The sequence below is a fragment of the Pterocles gutturalis genome, unplaced genomic scaffold, assembly GCF_000699245.1.
Source record: "Pterocles gutturalis isolate BGI_N339 unplaced genomic scaffold, ASM69924v1 scaffold7273, whole genome shotgun sequence".
NCBI lineage: Eukaryota > Metazoa > Chordata > Aves > Pterocliformes > Pteroclidae > Pterocles > Pterocles gutturalis.
In genome coordinates this window covers 800-23356 of record NW_010117921.1, presented here as the reverse complement: position 1 = coordinate 23356, position 22557 = coordinate 800, and the positions used below count along the sequence as shown (strand labels likewise).

General features: G+C 35.9%; 1 protein-coding gene across 1 annotated transcript; it reads right to left on the bottom strand.

Moving 5' to 3' along the window:
• Window positions 1-402: 402 nt before the first annotated feature.
• Window positions 403-22304, bottom strand: LOC104458686 (protein broad-minded-like; the record flags this gene model as incomplete). The annotated part of the gene is made up of 16 exons (XM_010075986.1): window positions 403-521; window positions 2134-2221; window positions 2928-3066; window positions 4732-4814; window positions 7784-7985; window positions 10009-10136; window positions 15605-15747; window positions 15993-16085; window positions 17441-17578; window positions 17835-17934; window positions 19379-19438; window positions 20169-20313; window positions 20831-20892; window positions 20979-21079; window positions 21211-21289; window positions 22179-22304. Coding segments are annotated over 16 exons (1806 nt in total), but the record flags the coding sequence as incomplete, so codon positions are not given.
• Window positions 22305-22557: the final 253 nt, after the last annotated feature.

Below are 22557 nucleotides of genomic sequence, written 5' to 3'. Positions count from 1 at the left end.
CACAAAATTGTACAAGCAATTTTGAAAATTATAGTATTTTCATATCACATAATTCTAAAATCTAGCGACACAGCATACTTTAAAACATGTCACTCTCCCTGATCTTACTATAGTAATCAGAGATGTGAACTGATGGCCAGTATTTTAAGACTTTCACTTTTGTCGTGATTGTTATTTATTATTTTATACTGACTTTAATGGATTCTTGCCATTTTGACTTGCCATGCAACACAAGAATACTTCAATTAGACATAATTTGCCTAGCATATCATACTAATTTTGCCCCACATGCCAAAAAGCAAGTATAGTTGCAATAGAAGTCTACAGAAATGTATGTATCATCCTATCTGAAATACAGCACTGTCCTTCCATGTCAATACAGAAGATTATGTAGTTTCTCACCTTCTTACAGCTTTGGTCAATAGGGTCAACTGGAGTAGATTTGGGTTGGGTTATCCTGAAATCATCTTTTCCACACTCCAAAAGAGCCCATAATTCAGTTACAAGTGCCTTTATAAAGCCTAAAACAAATTTTTGTTCTAATTATGAGAATAGTAGGAATACTAGAAAATCAATTTTCACATTAAAAAACATTTTACACCACAATTTTAACTGAGATTCTCAAAATTCTCTGCCTTGTGGACTAACATTTCACAGGACAGACTGCCTGAGGGTTACTCTCCCTGCTATTCTCAATCCTTAAGTCAAAATACCTTTCTACAACAGTCTGCTTATATTCAATATAAAATCTACAGCAACAGTTTGTAAAGATTATTATACTAGAGTAGGATGATATTTATGTATATTCCATGTAAATGAGCCGCTGTCCTTCTTTAACAAGTTATCTGTTACAGATCAAGCTTAGCTAATACTGGCTCTGTGGTTTTAAAAATACAGATTTACTGTAAGTCATTAATAAATGAAAATATACCACCATGAAAAGGACTGAAAACATCTTTTTAAGAGAAGCACTACTAGCTGACTTTAAAATGTTAAATATTAAAATAGAGGAGGAAAGATATCCATCTAACTCTGAAATTTCCAAATGTAAGTTACAGGCTTAATATGAACTTCATATACGTTATAGGGAGGAAAGATATCCATCTAACTCTGAAATCTCCAAATGTAAGTTACAGGCTTAATATGGACTTCATATACATTATACAACCTCCTCTCAAGGTTGAAAAATCAATGCTGATTATTTCTGGTTTACCCTTTGATGCCAAGGACCATGAGAAGCAACTTGTCTGAGAACCTTAAACAGGACAGATGGGTTACTCCTCAAGTAGATCTGCTCCCTGCTTTCTGAAAGATCCCAATCAGTTTCCTTCACTGGAAGAATTTGCCTGCCTTTTTGTCACTTCACTGGAAGAATTTGCCTGCCTTTTTGACAGTCTTTCACCCAAGTCATTTTTATTACACACCAGCCACTTCTAGCTATTCTCAGAGAGAATATTTGTAACTGTTGTACCTCGTGGACTTCGCAACTTCAGACAGTAGCTTTACTTTATTGATAAGATCCTAGTTTTAACATAACAACTACCTAGACTGCTGGATGTTATGGCAAGAGTTGAGTTATCTGAGAATGTATCAGAAGGGATCTTTGTGGTATTGATTGACATGAGAAGAATTGTCAATTCAGACAATCTCAATTCTATCTCACTATTTCATAAGAGCAAGAATGACATGCAGGCCTTTGCAGTTTCTCACTCTTCGAGCAGTTAGTAACCATGTAAAAGTACATAAAACTTACAGAAATCAACAGTTACTAATTTTGATCTGTAGATCAATAAGAAGCACTTGCAAATTGTTAGTGGCTTATTTTTTTAACAGATATAAATGTCTTTATGCACATACAGGAAACTTCTGGAAACCCAAACCAATGAGGTGAAGATTTCGTATAATGTAAGAAAAAAAAACCCAACAACCCAGCATTGAGATAAGTGAACGACATAAAAGTTGGAAAGAATAAATTTCCATCAAGAAGAAATCAATAGACATTCAAGCAGTCTTTGCTAATACTGTGTATTATTCCACTCAGTTAATCTTTTTTAACATCTTTCTCACAATCTTTTTCTAATATGCAAGACTACAGTAGGTAACTCTTCATAATAACATCATTCTTCAATTTACCTGAAGTCTGTAGAGATACTGCACCTGTTGGTGTTGTTGCCATTTGTGTAACAATCATTCTGTTACCAAAGTCTTCATACTCATTTGTCTGTTAGTAACAAATATAAAAGCACAGTGCTAGTTATTCAGAGGGCATGAAACTCTCAAATGATCTCTTAAGTATTGATCTTTCCTGTACTTGTTTACAGAATTTAATCCACTGTGTGGTTAGACTTGAACAGTTCATAGATATTATCCTCTACAGACTTATCAGGGCCAGATTCCAAACCAAACAACTTTATCAAATATATTAACAAAATTGAAATGCAAAATACCGTGGCTGAGACATGCAACATCAGCAAAGAATAAAAACATTAGTATTATAATGCTTTTTGCACATAATCAGTAAGATGTCTGTAACATTGTTTTTTCTCTTAAAATGCGTATTATCTGATTTTTGGTTACATTTCAAGTATTGTGTAGCATATCTAGATTTCAACACCACCTACCAACTTGGTCTAAAAACTTTGCACATAGGAGAAAAAAAGAAAAAATATTTTGCTTAGTATTTCAAACTTTACAGTAAGAAGTCAGAAAAACCTAAATACATGCCTGACATTCTGAAGATGAGTAACATCCAACAAACTTAAATCACTGTGGCACCAATATCAAAGACGATAAGCTACATTTTAAATTCATTTTTGCAAAAATTGACTACATTTTTTCTGGATTAATTTCCTTAATTATTATCTTTCTTTTTTATTTCATTAAACTCATTAAAAGAAAAAGAAATGTACAGACTCTGTAATGCTTACCTGGAGTGTTTTTGATAAACTGCTGAACATAAAGTTCACACAGTCATTCATGGCACCTGTACTATGAAGTAGAAACAGTCCTTTGGGTGTGGCAGAAAAATTTAGCAAGGCCTCTAACAAAGTCTCTTCCCATAGCAAACTGCAAGAGTAGCAATAATAATAATTAAAAAATATATGTAAAAAAGCAAGGGAAAAAATAAAACCTACAATTTCTAACTTTGAAAAACAACACTACTCCATTCACTGAACTCTATATGTTTACCCTATGTTAGCTTAAAAAAAAGCATTTGGGAAGGTCAGAATATGTATTAGACTGCATTTTGTACAAGCATTCAAACTCATCCTGACAAAACTATGGTTAGGTAGGAACACAGAACACAAAGATGATGTAATGGGGAACCCAAAAGACCCATGCCATCCTTAAATGTACTTAGTGACTCTAGACAAGTCTTTTAAGGCATTAATGTGTCAGTTAAAAATTGGCAAAGCAAGTGCAGAATTTCCAACCAATGTAAAAACCCTATGAGGAACTATTAAAAAATAACTTTTGAGGAGAAAAAGCTCTTGCTAGAAATTAGTACAGAATTATGAAAATAAGATGCTATATATACAGACAACAGCTTCACATACTAATGGCTGTAAATGGAAAATATTTTCTACAGACATGGCAGGAAGAACAGCAATTACAAGAATAAAGTATGATACCCTCTGCCCTACAAAATATTCTATGCCCTAAAAATAAAAGTGAAGCAATTACATCACATTTGACTAGGTCCCATCCCTGCAGATATCACCAGATGCTTGTGATTCTGCTTCCCTGAAAGTATTTGCTTACTGGATTCTCATCTCTAGTTCGCATTTCCCATTTTTGACTCCTATCACCAGCAAGCAGCATGCAACTTTTCTCATTGCAGTCAACCATTACCCCAGACTTTAATCACTTCTCTTGCAGAATCCCTGCCATGTCATGTTCAGAAGCAAAAATTTCACCCAGAAATAAATCAGTATGTCTTTTTCCACAGTTAAATGAAAAATCTAGATAGGAGGAAATTGCACCTTATGTAAATTAGTAGTGATTAGTGACAGCCTCCTCAGTCAGAGCTCTGCATCTCTAGATTTCTTTTTACCACTATACTTGAATTGCTATAAGCAGTTCACATGCTGCCACTACAGACCGGAGTAATAACTGTTGAGGTATCTGCAAATTATACATTAAATCTATGGCAAAGTATAAACAATAATCTACTTAACTAGGTTCTGCACTAACACCAACATCACCCTGAATTTTCAGGCTCACAAATATTTGTATATTTCTCATCTTAATGTATACAAGCATCTAAAAAGGAACATTAAGTTTTAGTATAAAAGGAAGGATGCCTTTCGTATCAGGCTTTCAGCCAGAATGCTGCCAATCTTGCTACATAGTATTTTGAAAGTGTAGATACCATTCAGCAGAACAGCATTTTAAATTAACACGACGTCAAAGCCATAAGATAAACTCTGACAGCTATTTTGTTTTATGCTTTCTAATTCACATTTTCCTCAAACCGACTTCTGTAGTCAGGGAGAATAAACTGTAAGTCAATTTTACATAGATTAGACACAACTCTGTAAGCCAAGAAAGTCCTGAAAGGTCAAGAACAATTTTGTAACTCTACTGAGACCTATGCTAGGATGACTTCACTCCCTCTACCTACCACTATGCCTTAGGCAAAAAACACAGGGTTATAAGATGGCTCAATTGTGGATAAAGTAGCAGGTTTGTTCATACTTGTACATGTGCTTAAATTAAGCATCAACTTACATGTTTTTTGACTCTAGACTTATTGACGAAGTTGACTCTGCACCAGTTACAGGGGTGGGTACTCTTTCTGAAAGCAAACTCGTCTGTGAAATAAAAAAAAAATATATAGGTTCTTACTGTTTATTTACACCATTTTTAAACTCCAGATCTTGCTCATTCTCTTGTTACATATTAAAAAAATAAGTGATCAGGTTGTAGTCTAGCCTTTGGCACAGAATACACTATTCCACTATATTTTCTATTCCAGAAAAGCTTACTTCTTATCTTTTCCTTGGGTGTACACCATTTTAAACCTACTGCATTTTTAAAGTTTTTACTAAAATTCTTAAAATAAAAACCTCTTTCTTTTACTTTTTTAACTGGAGACTCCCAAAGCAAAAAATCAACATTAAAAAAAAAAAAAAAAAAACAAACCTGAAAGGAACTCTTTACTCCACTTCTGTCACAGGTAATGGAAATAAGCCTCTGGAGTCAATAACTCAACACCAAATTTATTAAGTAATTCTGAATATTTTTATTTATGTATAAATTACATAAATTTAAATATATAGTTATGGATATAATTCAAGCTACAAACTTAGATAAATACATATACATAGTCTTATATTTGATGGAGTTTCAAATTTAAATTATATTTGAAAATAATTGTGAAAAACACTGCATATTTAAGATGAATGATATAAGCTGGTTTATGTTTCTAGGGATAAAAAGCATATTGCATCATTCAAATTAAAGTGAGTTGTCACTAATTTACTCTCTTATAACCGTGATCTAATAAATCCACAAAAGATACCTCTATTAAACTAGCCAGTTGTGCTGGATCTGTTAAGTTCCCCTTTTACTATAATCTGTAAAAATTCTGTCCCAGAATCCCAGCAGAATCTGCCAAGAAAAATTTTTCTTCTCTATCAGTCTTAAAACTCCAGGAGACATGTTAAATAAGAGGAAACAAATTACCAGTCTATTCATTAAAAAATTGTGACTACTGCTTGGATAGAGTACACCAAAGTCCACCATTTTTGCTAAATGATAAATGGTAGAATATTTTATAAATTTCAGATGTTTTAATGTTGAACAATGATAGAAAATAATTTTAAAAGTAACCAAGATGGCAGAGTTGAAAATGAGACCTTCCTGTACTAACTCATCAATTCCTGAAGTTCTGAATACATAGATTCCATGTCAGTCTCAATTTGATCTCCAAGTGATGTGAACAAATGGCACTTTGTCAGTTAAGCATTTTATGATTTTTTTTTTCAAATTGAACACATTCAGCCTACTTATCTTGCACATGTCAAAACAATTTGTCTAAATGATGTTCTATACCATAATAAAGGATTTCAATGCGCAAAGACTTTTGTGCATGTGTAAATGCTGTGGTGCTTTAGAGCAAATATCTGGAAATGCCCATCAAAAGCATGTAACAGTCTGCCTGTGATAAACATTAAATAGAGTAACAGGTTAGTTCAAGTAAGACTGACTAGTTACACAATAGAAAAGCACAAAAAGATGGACAGATTGTTGAGTTATGTAAATTACAGCATAATTCAAGTGAACAAAACTCCTTAATTCACTAAAATCTTAAAAGTTCTCAACACAAGTAAGAACCTAAGTTTCAAAACCAACAGTGTTTGATGAGAAAAGTTTACTGTGATATAATTATGATTGTAAGTAATAAAATATTTTATTTTCAATTAAAATGTATGCTTTCATTATAATATTCATATATAAAAGCACTGAGAAAGACCCAGATGCTGGTGAGGTAAGTCTCTCTTCTATGCACATTCTATCATCCTGATATTCTTTGCCTAAGTTTACACTGTGACTGCTTTTTAAAATTTCTAATCATAATAAAAGCATACAGCATTTGACAGGAAGAATAGCTGTTCCATTTTTTCCCTTACATTCAATCTCTCCCACTTCCTTGCCTCCAAAAAAAAAACTTTTGTATTTTTAGCCAATTTTTATTCCCAGCTTGGTCTGATCCTTCTCTAAGAAAATATTTTACAATCACTGGAGGAAAAAAAAAAAAAAAAAAGAGATGGTTCAATTTTTCAGCATAAAGTGAAACAACGCAGATAAATTTTGGTTTTCCACTAAGAGTTATGATAGCCATAGCTTAAATATGCTTTCTCTTTAGCTGTAAGCCAAAGTTGAAGCTTTGTATGCTACCCTTACCTAAATGCTGTTGATGTTATTGATTTAAATGTTTGTTTGAATTTTACTTCACTGTGAACTTGTGAAAACTGCTCTTGCAGCATCTACTGTCATTTTTCCTTCTTAATTAAGTTTCTATAGCAATACATAAGAAAGCATATGGCTATCAGAACAATGAAAATAGAAAAATTTACTGAATAAAGCAGAGATCTATATACCTTGTTCAGTAAAACTGTAACAGAAAGCTGAATACTCAGAACTCTTGGACTCAAACTCTTTCACGCAGAAAAAGCATTAGATTAGCAATCAAACTGAAGTTGAAATACAGACTCAACACTTCAAAAGATATCCTAGTACACAGGTAAGACAAGAACTCCTGACTGGCACTTTTCATTATGGTCTCTCGAGAATGTTTCAATGACATCTATTTAAGTCAAATATTTTGAGTCTCCTTTTTACATCCATATCTCCAACTGAAACTAACTAGTTTAACCCAGAAATTACTAAGACCACATTGCAGAAGTTTTTCCTTTCAAAACATCCCAGACCAATAGTGAAGACCAGATCTGCAGTGGACATTGGGTATCATGACATCAGGTGAACTCTAGCATAAAGGACAATATTTAGAAAGGAGCTGACCTATGAATGATAGGGCTGTCAAAGTATCTTGAGAGTTCCTGGTTTAATCTTAAGGCACAGAAGTCTCAAACTAAGCTTCTGCAAGGTTCACATACAGAAGGAAAATTTGAACAGTAGAACTTCATCTTTAGAACAATTCAAGCATTATCTCACTACTTAAATGTAAATAACCTGAAGCAAAGAACAACTATTACATAAGCCGAACCTCTTACAGTAAGATTTTTTCCTAATCTTCCCAATCCCAAGCAAGACTTACCTTTTTCCAGGCCTCTCCGATAGATTCATGCAAGCGATAAGGAATGAGCATCTGCAGGCCTTCACAAGTTCTGTACATCTGACGACATACAAAAATGAAAGCTCCTTTAACAACTGGCAAAAGCTCGGATCCAGATAAAAGACAAATGTCATCTTGAAGAAGCTTCTTTGTAAACTGAACAATTACATGAACAGCTGCAGGACTAGAAATAAAATAACACTTTTAAAATGTTGGTTTGTAGTCATCAATAAACCTTGAAACAAGTCCTCTGCCTGAGCTTATTTAATTTTTTCTAGATGAAAAGAAACTATGGAAAGAAACTATGACCCACTATGGAGGCCCAACGATATTATAACTTCTAACACCAGCCAGAAGAAAAGAAATGTACAGCAAGTGATTTTACTTTGCCTACATAAAGCAAAAATGCATCCATTGTCTTCCATCCAGACCACGTGGCTATGAACTACATAGACTGTGTGCTCTACAGGAGTCCAGTTGAGAAGAGTAACAAGATAATCATTTTAGCTTCTGCTTAAATAGTGTTAAGGATATCACCACAAGGCAAAATTTGTTCTTCCTTTTTCCTACCCAAGATCTCCTTCTGAACCTAGAAAGGTACTCAGTGCAAAGGTGTCTTGCCAATTGACGGGGTTAGCACAAAGGACACAGGCACCAAATTAAAGAAGTAAACTTATTTTTACTTATGTTTAAAGTGATAAAATAATGAGGAAAATAATACAGTGAAAATAAATTAAAGCAAGATAAGGTAAAGCAGCAAAATAATAAGCAAACTACTATAGCAAGCATAAAATAAGGTAATGCACCTAATCATTACTACATAGGGTTAGCGATAGTGATTAAGAAAGATACATCACCAATTGCCCTATTAATACGTTACCGTAATATAGATCCACAGTTGCTGGGGACCCTGGTTGCAGTGAGGATTTGGAAAACCCTTCCCAGCAACTGGGAAATCTTTATACAGTGCATCCACTGTATAGCCGAGGCTTCCAAATTTCCCTGCAAACGTTCCCCACTTTTATACAGTTGAATAAACAACTTTATATCTTAACCTGCGCAAAACATCTGGTGTGGTTTTCTCCCTGTTAACTTCCATCTCAAGCCTGGCCGGGGCAGGAGCGGGGAGATAACAAGAACAAAAGAATCTAGTAATCTTGATTATGTATCTCTCAACAAAGCTTGTCACAACTTGCCACATTCCTTTGCCATCTGTGGTGACAGGGCACATCTGTGCTTAATTTTGGCTACTGCTACACAATTAGTATCTTTCTGCTGACTAACCTTACACAGCAAGTGTTACAGCAATGCTCTATATAAAAGTTTTGTTGTAACGCTTAAACTGGCATATACTAATAAGGTAATACATTGCATATGTAATCAATATGTATACACATTAGATATATTGTTAGCTCGTGAGGTTCATCTAGAGGTCAACTTTGGTTCAGGGCCTCACTGCTCATGCCCTAGTATTTCAAAAGGGCAATTATTTCTCCAAAATACTTTCACTTCTAACTCCGCTTGAAAGCATACACAACTTCTGAGCTTCCTGCACTTAGAAGACATACATTCCAAATAACTGGTACTTAAGGATTTTAGGCTTATTTTCATGACCTGCAGCTTAGATATTTTTAAAGGCTAGTCTCAATTTTACTGCCCTGTTTCAAGCTTTAGCATCAGCTAGCAATATATAACCCATAAGGTCACACAGATCCTGTTAGGTACAGTATTACAAATGTCAGCTTCTGATACAAGATCTGTCTCTAATAGATGTATTGAAATGTGAATGCTACATTAAATCTATTCTTTCAATAAATTAGGTTGATTTTTAATATTCTAAAAACAAGCAAACAAAAAACAGAGAAGAAAGGCCTTTGACTAAACAGTAGCACTACGAACGTACTGGAACTACATCTGGAGAAAGGAAATCTCTAACATGAATAAGAAAAACAAGTAAATCATCTCTCTTAATAAAAGTATTTCTTTGAATTGCTATTTCACTTGGTGATACACATAAATATCTCCCTAATACATTCTTTAAAACACTTCCTACTTTACTTGATAATCAAGTATATTTTCTCCAAACATAAACAGAACATATCACATTACAGATTAATGAAAAAAGAGAAAATGAATCTCATGAGCCTCATGAGACTAACGTAATTCATTAAAGTACTCACTAATGCTATTCATTAATGCACTCTTACCTATCTTCTTTCGCATTTTTTTCATTTTCTCCATAAAGAAGAAGAGAAAGACCATCTTCTACAGCAGCAATCCTTCCCAAAATATCAGCTACATCAATTAAAGTGGTTTCAAGACACCTTATATGCACCTATTTGGAAGAAAAAAGAGATAAAAAGAAAACAAGTTTAAAATTCAATGCTTTTGTGAAAGCTGTTTATTCAAGTCTGGCTTATGTACGTAGAACCTGAAGGTCACCTTTCTGATGACTGCTTAATGGCTAAAACAAAATCAGGGAAGAGCCTATGTTCAAACGCCATCACATAGAAATCTTCATCACAAATGGCAGTAACTGTTACTTTTAATGATTATGGCAGAAGTCCAATGACTGCACAGATATTGAGAACAGACATTTCTAAACTCCTTTTTATCTTTTCCCACCATAAATGTGGAGAGGCTCTTGATATGCCACCTAGGGGTATAAGAACAATACCTGAATCAAGGTGAGAAACATGGTAACTCTATCATTGCTGCATATGCACTGGCAACTCTTCGGCTACAAATGGAACTCCAGTTCCCAAGATCTTCTGCATCCACCTCATTTCAAGGCTGCAGTAGGCACAAACAGCCATTTGCTTTGGAATCATAAGGAAAGTCTTCCCCACCGGAGCAAAGCAAAAGTCATCTACCAATTCCTAATTCACTTCAGAACACCGTATAGGCACAAGTAGGCTGTATCAAGCAGACTTGAATATTTAACACTAGGATTCAGACTGTTTGGTCTGGTACCATCACTAATGCCCAAATTAATGTTAAATTGACCATTGCTCATTAATAAGTGAAGTCAATATTCCAATGGTAGACACTCAGAATATGGTGTGTTCCACAAAGAACCTGCCAGGGAGCATCAAGGGCAGGATGCCCTTTAAGGGACAAGAAGCCAGGAGCTGAGCATCATAACGAGGCAGGCAGAGGCAATGCCTCGCCATCAGATGGGCAGCCCGACCATACACAAGCAAGGCGAGCAGACAAGGTCCAGTGAGAGTAACCAGGTCCACCCAACAGTCCAGGTGCCCTTCGCAGTGGTGAGGGAAGTCCAAGGTTAAATCAAGAAGCCAAGTCAGCGAGTCAGGGTCAGCTCCAGACACAGTAACCGGGCTCAGATGCAGCCCACTGACCACCCTGCAACTGGATTTATAGTGACAAGGCAGGCTGGAGGTGAAGCAAGCCAAGAAATCATGTCTGTGAGTCAAGGCTTCAATGCCTAGGCTTCAGGGAATGAGGACAAGAACCTCATCTTAAAAAACACTCCTGAGTGAAAGGTGGAGTGAGTCCACACTGAGGCTTATTATCAGAGTCATTGCTGGAGGGATCTCTGCTGAGGTGTCCTAGCTGAGCTTTCTCAAACAGCTCTCTTCAAGGCCGGGCACCCACATCATTACCTATGCTGGCACTGATCCCAGGCTGCCAAGACCAGGGGAAGGGAAGCAGTGGGATGTGCCAAAGGCCTGACAGTAGATGGTAGCTGTAATTCTGCAGGATTTACGCAGTGTCCTAAAGGTGCTCACCGAAACTCTATTCCTGTCCATATCGCTCAATAATGCAGTCATGAGATAGCTAGAGCACACCACCTCACCCAGGGACAGAGAAACACTCCAGATTCCTAGGATTTATGCATAAACACACTAACAAAGAAGGATAGTTTTCAAAGTGAGAAGTCCCCTTTGGTTGCTTCCCCCTCTCCACACCTGGTACAACAGAGCAGCGTCAACAGTGCTGAATGTTAGGCAGAGATGAGCTGGGGAGGATTACTGTTCCCAGTAACACTTGTTAAATATCTAGTACGTCAGAACGGGGAATAAAGCACCACTCCCCTGAAGCTGAAGTCCACTGCTTAGATCTCTTCTACTCTTCTGCTATTCATCAAGGACAGCCAGACTCACAGGAGAAATGATTTTTAAAAATCCTATGCAATCCAGCTCCTGCTTCTTCTCTTACAAGTACCTCTATATATAGTGCACAGAGGAAAAATATACAGTCTACCTAACTTTAAATTTAAGGATTTTATTGTTATTGCCGGTGGTCAAAGTAACCCAAGAGAAAAACACAATTTTGACTTTGGCTTTTCAGTTAAAATTTTCAGTGATACAAAGGATCAAAAATCTCCCCAACCTTTTATTTTTGGTTTACTAGGTATCATCGCTCAGGAATCTAAGAAAGGAACATACTGTGCTATCACTGTTTCTTCAGAAGAGTGTTATTATTTTGCTTTCCCTGTGCAACAACAAAAACAAAACAAAACAAAACAAAACACAGTACTTTGTTTATTTAAAATGTGAATGCAATGTTCTGCGATGTTTCAGCAGCAACTCAAGAGGCCTCAGGGCCCAAAAGCTCAATACTGCTGCCCACAAACCAATTCTTCTGACAACTCCTGCTCATAGCCACCAAGTTTCTCCTCCCCCCTCTACTACAGATACAGAATACTACTCTATTTAAAAGGCAAGTAAGGCTTGCACTTATTTAAGTGAATTCAGAGCTCAAATGTAAAATAACATTGTGTTTGCTCATTAGGCCCACCGTACAACCAGGGACCCCCATATGCAGCTTCAGTGCTACCCACCCCCAAATCCCTGCTGAAGAAAGATGCATGCATGGCCATCACCTTCCTTTTGAGACAGGCATGGTCCAGCATTAGGATTCCTGAGTGCCTAAGAAGTGCCAATGGTTTGGTTAGGAAGTAAAAAAAAGTTCAAATTCTTGTAAAAGAGGGAGAGGGTCACTCTGACCTGGTTTACCTTTTCTAGCTATGCAGAAAAAATGCAGTACAAAACAATTTACACCTTTGTTAGAACAAATAGGACATATTCCAGATTCAAATTCAAAACACATAACCAACCTACCACAGCTACTGTGCATTAAATATTCCTGAACATAACCTGTTTTTTTAAACTGACCAGTTACTAAGTCACAGGAGGATAACAGGAGTCACATCCTGCTTTGTGTCCCTGGTCCTCCTCTCCAGGTGGCCTCATGGAGGTTAACTCTGGCGCAGAGAGGGGACGGCTAATAGGGGTGGTCTCTGGGATTCAGGCTTGGTTTGTGCCATGGCCTGAGAGACGAGTAACAGCACAAGGTTTGTCCCTGGGAGCCAAGTGACAGGGAAAATTCCTGGGAGGTGTGACCAGCCTGCGGGATGAGGAGGCAGGTCTTGCTCGTGTGCTCACAGAATAGCTGATTGCCAGTGCCGGGTTCAGGAAGGAATTTTCCCCCAGGGCAGATTGGCACTGGTCACCAGGGGTTCTTTGCCTTCCTTTGTAGCACCAAGTATGACCACTTGTCAGGGCTCCTCCTGTCCATATTGGCTAGGTTACTGCCAGCTGCTCATGCACCACAAAGATGGCCTCTCCTGCCCTGCAGCTGGGGGGAGGAAGGCTTTTATTCCCCCACAAGGCGCTAGCAAGTGTCTCTGGGGGTTTTTTGCGTTCCACTGCAGCACTGAGCACGGCCCCTTGCCAGGTCTCCTTTGGGCCAGTTTGGCTAGGTGCCTGCTGCTTGTGCTCCACGAAGTTGGCCCTTGTGCCCTGCATCAAGGGGGAGGAAGATTTCCAGACTCCCAGGGCGAGCCCCAAGGGTGGCCCCTGGGAGTTGCTTCTTATCCTCTGTAGCATTGAGCACAGCCCCTTGTCAGGGCTCCTCTGGGCCCTTTTGGCTCCGTTCTTGCCTGCTGCTCTTGCACTTTCAAGGTGCCATGCACGCCCCGGCTCTCTCGGGCTCTCTTGCCCAGGGCAAGTTTGGAGTGGGCATGAGCTCTGCTCTTACCTTCCTTCCATCACCCCAGAGGTTCTTGCTTGTGCAAACAGCCTGTACTTGGAAGTGCTCCAGGCTTGCTGCACCATCAGGAGCTGCCATTCTCCAGCTCTCCCGGAGTGCAATACAAGCACCAGGCAGGCACGAGAGCTCTCTTCATGAATCACTAGCCAAGATGCACAGTGCTGGAGCAAGTTTTGGAAGGTAAAAAGTATGCTTGTCATCAATACGTGTCATACTTTGGAAAATAGCCCATGGTACCACACACCCTTCCATCTTCTTCTTTTGTGCGTGGTCAGTCCTGACCCTCATTCTTCACGTTCTTGCTCTTCAGGAAGCAGGGATTTTTTTCCTGCTGCTACTTTCTGCAGCTCTGTGACTTGCCTTTGGCAGACTACAAGGGATTCAGTTTTTGCAGGCTAAACTGAAGAACGCATCAGCCTCTTTATCAGAGATAATTTCTTTTTTAATTACTAATGTATAACAAAGAAGAGAGACAGTTATATATTATCTAGAATTCCATATGACCATAGAGATTCCCTGGGGGATTGCACAGGCCTCCATCACAGAAAATCAATTACTTTATTGCCTTAGTACTGTCTTTAAATTCGACCATCAGTGTTCAAAGCACATGCAGGCTCAGTCATTTTTTGTACTGGAAAAAATTTGCACTATATTTTTGCAATGTACAGTAAAAACAAGACAACTTAAAGTGTTAATCTTGCAAAAGCATCCATAGATAGCCTTAAAATAACATGTGTAAGTAATGCTACTGTTCTCAGTACAGATACCCACAGAAGAGCTAAATTATTGACATGATGAAGTTTCTGCAGGACTATGGTTTTAAGCTTTACAGAAATACATACTTTAAAATAGTTTAGAAACAGATTGTTTACCATTTTGAAATAGCATTGGGATATTTTTGTATAGGTAAAAGTATTTTCAGGAACTAATATGAAGAGTCTTTTCTGAAAAATAAACAAACTGCACAGAAAAAATCATCAGAAGGAGACTGAGAACATTCAACTTTAAGAACCTAAACAAGGTATTTAAGTTGGGAACCCAAACTGTCTTTGTAATCATGAGTCTCAGGAAGTAAATTCAAAACTTCTCAGCCATTAATTTATCTCAAAGTCTCTTTATGGAAAACAGCTCAGGCTCCACCAATGGGCATTTCAGACCCTTAGCCTCTGTCTTGAGACTTACAGTCACCTAGAACAATTAAATCATCCCAATCAAAAAAAAAACCAATAGGACAGGCTGAAACTATAACAAGACTTTCAAATACCTACAGATAGAAAAAGTGTTACCCAAGATTTTTACGATTCTTATAGAAATGTTAAAAAACAAAACAAACTCTTTGTTTCATCAATTCAATAATTTTTAATGAAGAATTACACATTTTACTTATACTATTATTGAGAACACTCAACTTCAAGTTGCCAGCTACATTTGAAAAGGAATAAAAGTAGGTTGCCTTTTAAATAGCAGGTAGAGCAAATAAGCATCCAAGAAATATCCAAAAGACACACAAAAACATTGGAAGAAAAAAAAAATTAAATGCTGTAACTTTCCCAAGGGAAGTCTCACTACAGTATGATTCTTGCTACTATTCATGAGATTTCAAGAAAATGAAGTTTGTCAGATCAATCATAATGCCTGCCTATACTATTTAGGGCATATATAACAGCTAATGTAGAAAATACTACAGAAGTTACCATGTTACTAAATAAATCTTCTACATAGAAAATAAAGAAAAAATTATAATATTCTATAGAATTGAAAATTATTTGGAAGATTACTACAAACCTCTGTGCCACTCAGTAAACTCCGAACAGGATGAAGTAGGGCATCTATCACTGCATCTGTATATAAACATTCAGCAGCGCATCCTGTTTGATCACAAAAAACTTGCAGAATCTCCATAACAAGCCTCGTTGGAGAATAATTGTCTGGTGAACACAAGAAGTATTTGTTTATATTTAGACTTACACAAACATGTTTATATGGCTTATGTAGAGGCTTCTGAATTATAATTTTGTTAAACACTAATTTAACACAGTTACAGGGAAGAAAGAAAGGCAAGGGAGGAAGGGAAGAGAAAAATGTGCACAAATAACAGACCAAAATTAAAAATTGGTAAGAAGTTACCACATTATAATTATATATATCAGCATATATAAAAACAAACATTTACCTCTATCTGCTGCCAAAGCTGTCTTTGGGTAATTTGGAGAGTAATAAATAAGCTGAGTAAATAATACCAACAGATTGGTTATGGATACACCATCTATTAAAACAAAAAAAAAAAAAAAAGGAAAGTACTCTGCAAATTCAAGTACAACTTTAATTACTTTAATTTTACAAATAAAAAGTATTTTGTAAATATGTGTAAACAATGTTTTGCTTTGTTGAGGAAATCAATGTGTGTACAACTGATAAAGCAAAAGATATGCATGACCCTGCGACTTTACCAAGGTATTTCGTCATCAGCTTATAAGGCTTGATCTTGCTCCCAATTTAGCCAATTGCAATTTTACCATGTCTTCCATTGAAATAAATGCCAGACAAAGTTTGAGAATGCTGAATATACATGGCTATAGGAAAAAGCATTACCTCGCTGTTAGCTTAAGTGAAACAACTGGAAAAGAGACAAGCTATCAGGCAACTATTCCTCAGGTCTGAAACAGAAACAACATGTAGCTAAATGCAGGTTGGGAACTATTGCTCCAAGTTTAATGTAATTATGTCAATAAGTAAGACAATTCGTGAGGAAAGGGTTGCTATCTATGAAGCTGAGGACATTATCAAGAAGACAGACAGTGAAATTGTTACTTTTGTAGGGGAGAGAAAGAATCAACCATCACGAATGGATCACTGCTTGAATGGAGTTATACAGATAATCCATAAATGACAAAAGCACTTGATTAGCAGATGTTTCTTCCTCACAGCTGCTCTACACTGGATCTATTAAGTCCTGATCCTCAAATCAGAGCGACAAGTCTCAGAATTAGTATCCAGTAATGTTTTGAATTCTACACTGAATTAATAAAGATATTAATGTAATGGAACACTGCAATTGTTCTCACACACTTGCATTTGCCAACCCTGCGCAATGCATTACCATATGCAGATTTCTCTGGACGTCTAAGGGCTCTTCCATCTCATATCTTCTGTCCTTACTAATCTTTCTGTTCCACAGATACCAATCTTTTCCTTTACCATTGTTTTGCCTTAATTATATTAATAGGTCAAGCTCAGAGCAATTGTTTTAAACTTGCAATTAGCTTGAAACACTGATTTTGTTTCACACTTAAAAAACATTTTTGGTCCCTGGACATGTTTCTCTTCCAACCAATTACATCAACTGGTTTGACAAAAGATATTACTCGTACCTAGAATCACTTACACACTGATCCAACTCTCCAACATTAAATTAATATATTAAACGTAAGGATAAAAACCATCAAAGATTAAAAAACTGTGTTCACGCTCAAAATTACCTATACCATCTTTCAAGAAAGGTTTCCAGGCACAGAAATTCTGAACAGAGTACTGTCCTATAATGTCCACAATATTGCAGTGGAAACATATATCAAGAACAGATAAAGTGTTGCTCAACATTTTCATTAGCCCTCCCCTTACCTTTTTTATTCTTCAGCTGTACTGGAAAGAGATTTCGGCCTTGCTTATAGATCAACAGCCTTCCCAAAAGGCACAGTGAATGAACAAAACTGACGTACTGCAATTCGGGTCCAGTGTAAAAAAAGTTCTCCTTATCACCTTTAATAATAAAACAAAAAAATTAGAACTTGACTCTTTTAGCTTACTCTACAGCACCTAGCTGCTACCTGCAATGTACACGGATCACTTTGTATATAAAGAGAGACAGCTTAAGTAACTAACCAGTGCTATCAGTGTTCTCTCAAAACACATATATAACACTTTGGGGAAAAAAATAGAATGTCTTCCTCTTGAGATAGCATGCTCAAAGACATCGAGAATGCCGATATATGTGCATATAATGCAAGATACTCACTACAACGCTGCTGGGAGAAGTCATTTACTCTGTAATTTTTATTAACTGCTGCCTTGCAAAACTCAAAATAATCAAGACATTGCTGGACAGCTGCATTAATCTGTGGAAAAAAGCACAAAACAATAAAATCCCTAGTATTTTACAATAAAGTAATTCTCTCTTGTATCCAAGTACTGTCCTTTAACACAAGAACCTAAATACCCACTTCACTGCAATTACCTCGTTTCAGTGTTTTGAATGGGTTAACCAATGGGAGGCAAAACTCTACAGGACTATTAAAACACACTGCCATTATTATTACACTATCATACATCTCTGTAAGCATCAAGACAATGTATGAAAGAGAGTACAGAGAACATGCAAGTATTTTGGGAAGTTAATGGCAATGTGTGATTGCCATATTCTCATTACTATGGAAGATTTTCATTTTCTGCCTGTGAAAAACTTTGTCTTGAATACACTTAATAAACTGCAAGTTTGGTTGTCAGGTGCTTTCAGTGCTATTACTGTTCTTTGCAGAAGTGCTGTATCATTATCATAGCATTACCACCTAATCAATGTATGTAAGTCTGAAAATTATCAACATGGAATTAGAAATTAATCACAAATATATCATATGAACAAAGAAGTACATTTGGATTTATTAAAGTTTGGAGCTTCTAAGATTTAGTCAGAAATATAAGTAAAACACACAGACATACGTAATAAAAAAATACTCAATCGGATCTTTATGCTTATAAATTAGACTACCCAGCTCATGGACTTCCTACTAAACATTTTTTGTTGCATGGAACACGCTTTATGCTATGCTCTGTTCTATGCGTACAGACGAACAAGACAAACGTATTTTATAGTTGTCCGTATCCTTGTCTCCCATCTCAAGGTTTTATCTGTCACATATATTTTACATTATATTTAATTTCTTTACAAGATTTTATAAAATGTAGCCAAAGTCCTGTCTATATGAATACATCTCAAATCTATATGGGTTTTAGTGAAAACAATAAAACTTCTACCCAGAGATCTGCCCATACCAAATATGTGATAGGATTAACACCTGAATTACTAAAGATTTTCTCCTAGTTTGATTTATTTTGCTGACACTTTGAATCCTTAATGCTTCATATCACAACTTGAAGAAAACAACGGTAGTTTTTTTGTCTCTTTCCATCAAAAAAACAAATTCAGCACAGTTTTTACAATATTTTTTCATGCACCATTTGCTTTTTTTTTATACTTTGTCAGAAATAATTCTAAATATGAATGCAAAACAAGGAACTAATAAATAATAATCCTAATTAAACACCTGCTATAACACATCCAAATTTCCCCTTACTCAGAGCTGGCTGCATATCCTTCTTTGCATTTAAAAATGATTCATTTAAGCAAAGAGAAATTTTTAAAAAATTTAAATCAAAAAGGCTGATCTAGCTAAACAACATGGAACAGCTCTGACAAAAGGGAAAAAAGGAAAAAAAGTGCTCAAAACACAATGTGCAAAGTGAGAACAAATTCCAAGTAAATTTGCCTTGGGAAATACTTACCAAAGATTTATACTTCTTTTCCAGAAGCCTAAGTATGACTGCTCTGCTGTAATATGCATGCTAAAATGACAAAGAATAATAAACATAAAACACATAAGTTTTATTTTTAATTACAAAGTACAAATTATCTCCAATTCTGTTCTATTAGGGATCCTGTGCACAGTACGTATTCAATGTATTGAACTCCAGCTTGTGTAAACCACTAGTATACTCAGCTGAGCCTTTTGTTTGCAGTACATTTAAGATGGAAAAAAAAAATTATGTCATTAGAAAAATGTGTGCCAAAACATGCAATAAACAGAAAAACAATGCTGAAATATTAGACTACACATTTTGACATTGCCATGTAAATCCTAAATTATAAGTGTATACATGGTAGGCTGCAAAAAGCTCTAATATCCACTGGAGGTTAGCAAGTTGCATGCACCATATCATATATACAACTGTACTTTGATGCTCATCACTTCTTACAGAAAAATATTTGCATCTTTTAATAGTTGCCAGTCAATTATGACAAGCGGAATTAAGTCCAAAGCACAGTAAGTTCTCAGAAATTTTATGAATACTAGTAACTGAATAGAAATGGAGGGAGAGAGTAGCATTAAAGGGTAAAGGACTTTAAAGCCTAAAAAGAAAAAAAACCCAGACTTCCTTAATTACAGTGCTCATTATAGGTGATTATCAGGTCACAATAGGTGTGTGATAACAACAGTCATAAATCAAACTTTTCAAAATACATGTCAGACATGAACAAGTTACCAGCTGTTGGGCTGGGTTTTTTTTTGCTTACCGTCCACTTTTTAAACCATACTGCTTTGATATCTAGCAGTGCCAAGAAGTAGACTGGACTCAAAAAATCTGGAGAGGCAGGATGATTAGGCTCACGTTTTACTGACAAAAGTGACAAGGTACTCTCCACTACTTCTTCCATGTACCTTATGACACAAACAGGAAAAAGATTAATAGAAAGCAAAAATCCTTAAATATTCCCATCACTAATACTCAGGAACAAATTTTTGGTAAAATCTCATTATTCAGATAAATCATAAATACCAACAACAGTATCTTTAACTTGATCTTGTAAGGATATTAATTCTTTGTATTACCATAAATAAAACTAACAACATACATGATTCTTCTACATGATTACATATTTTATTGCCCTTGTTACTTTGTAAAACATCCAAATAATTTTTGTTAAAAAGCACTTAGAACACTTCAAAAGCTAAGTAAGCAGCTTAATATGACCCATGACTACTCCTATGCAACTTCTCAATTCCACTTTTCCCACCCTCTATTTATATTCCCAACCTCTATTTATATTCCCCTCTTATCACTGACCAGTCACCTGTGCATCCTGTAATCAACCTTTTGCTAAAATTACATGCATCTGATTATATGTCAAAAATCATTAAATTAAGAAACAGTGACAGGTTTTTAAGGGTGACATACTTTTCTGGATGACGAATCCAGGAAGAGGGAGCTTCCTTTTGGTACTCATTTAAAAGGCGGACCTGAAAACATAATTATTAAAATTAAAAAATAAATAATGTGTGATGCTTCAGTAATGACAAAAAAGTTATTGAAAGTTCATTTATACCTTTTTCAGTAAACGATTTATGTCTGTGTTAGATACATCCAGACCAGCTGAAATACGAAGAGAATATTCTCCAGAAAGAAAGTACAACTCCAAGTGTTTTGCTAAAAAAGAAGAAAAAAAAAACCTCACCTCTATAACAATAGTGTCAAAACAGATTATATTATACAGCTTCATTATAAAAGTTAAGAAGTAGCTGACTCATTAAGTCTTAAATGTAATTAAATGCACATACCTAAACTTGTATAGACTTCTCTTGTCACATTAAATGGAGAAGAAGAAAAGGTTTTTGCATAGAACCTAAGAACTTTCTCCTAAGGGAGAAAAGGCAAGCAATGTATTAAATATCCACGTAACTGTGTATTATTATTGCACAGTAATCACTATGTAGTGGCATTATTCTTAATATTACATAGTGCTCAGGTACCTCTACAAAGGCAAAGCACATTTGATAAAAACATACAGTTTGGGACCACAGAAACCTACAGTCCGAAAGAATACTTGAATACTTTAACTGACAGCACCAATGCAAAACCTCACTGAGATAGAAAGAAGTAGATCCAGGAATACTACTGTACTTTATGTCATTAAACATACCAATGACTTGTAACTAGCACTGTTTCAAAAGAAAGTGTAGACCTTCTACACTGAAAGAGAAATATGTAACAGCAGCTGGGGCAACTCTCACATTTATTTGATAATCACTTTAAAATTCAAAGAAAAATAAAAATTAAAAAGGCTTAATTGGCATAATAAATAATCTAAAAGCAGTTTAAGCAGCCGCCATTTCCTTTTCCTCATCAGTGCCTGTGTAATATTAGTATGTATCATTTTCTCATCATCATGGAGCATATATTTGACTTAAATAGGAAATATTAATACGACAGCAGAGTTCAAAATTTTTTTTTAAATCTGTCTGCTAAAAGATATTCAAACTTCTTCATTTCCATTAAAAGATATGTAAATGAGTACTCCAGTCTCTCAAAGTCCTATTGAAATCCTGTTGTAATCCTTTAAACTAAGACCTACTAGAGTCATATAGTTCTTTTACTTCAAAAAGAGTTTATCTGATACATACACAAATCATAAAATGTCTTGGTACCCTGCTGGATTACTCGTGATACATAAGTAACTTCTTATTCCTCTTCAGTATTCTTTCCTAAGGCTACAAATCTGATAACTAAATACAGAACTTTAGCTTACACTGAATGTTGCATCAGGATCTGACAGAGACATCGTTAGATGCTTACGCAGAATTGGCCAACTCTCAGAATTCAGTATATCAGAGGGAGGGGCAAAGCACAGTGTCTGCAGTGCTTCTTGGCGAACCTGAAGTGGTCAAAAAGAGAAACACCACAAATCCATTCACACCAACCTCATTTACAATATAATTTGGAGGAAGAAAGGAACAGGACCTGGCTGCAGAACAGATAAGGAATTCCAGAATACTTATCTTCTGCGATATTTTTATGGTGATTTAGACAAAACACTACATCACTGAGAAAAAAACCCAACCAACCAACCAACCGTATATTTGGAGAAGCAACAAAACCATTTTATATATATTTTCAGTAATGGATGG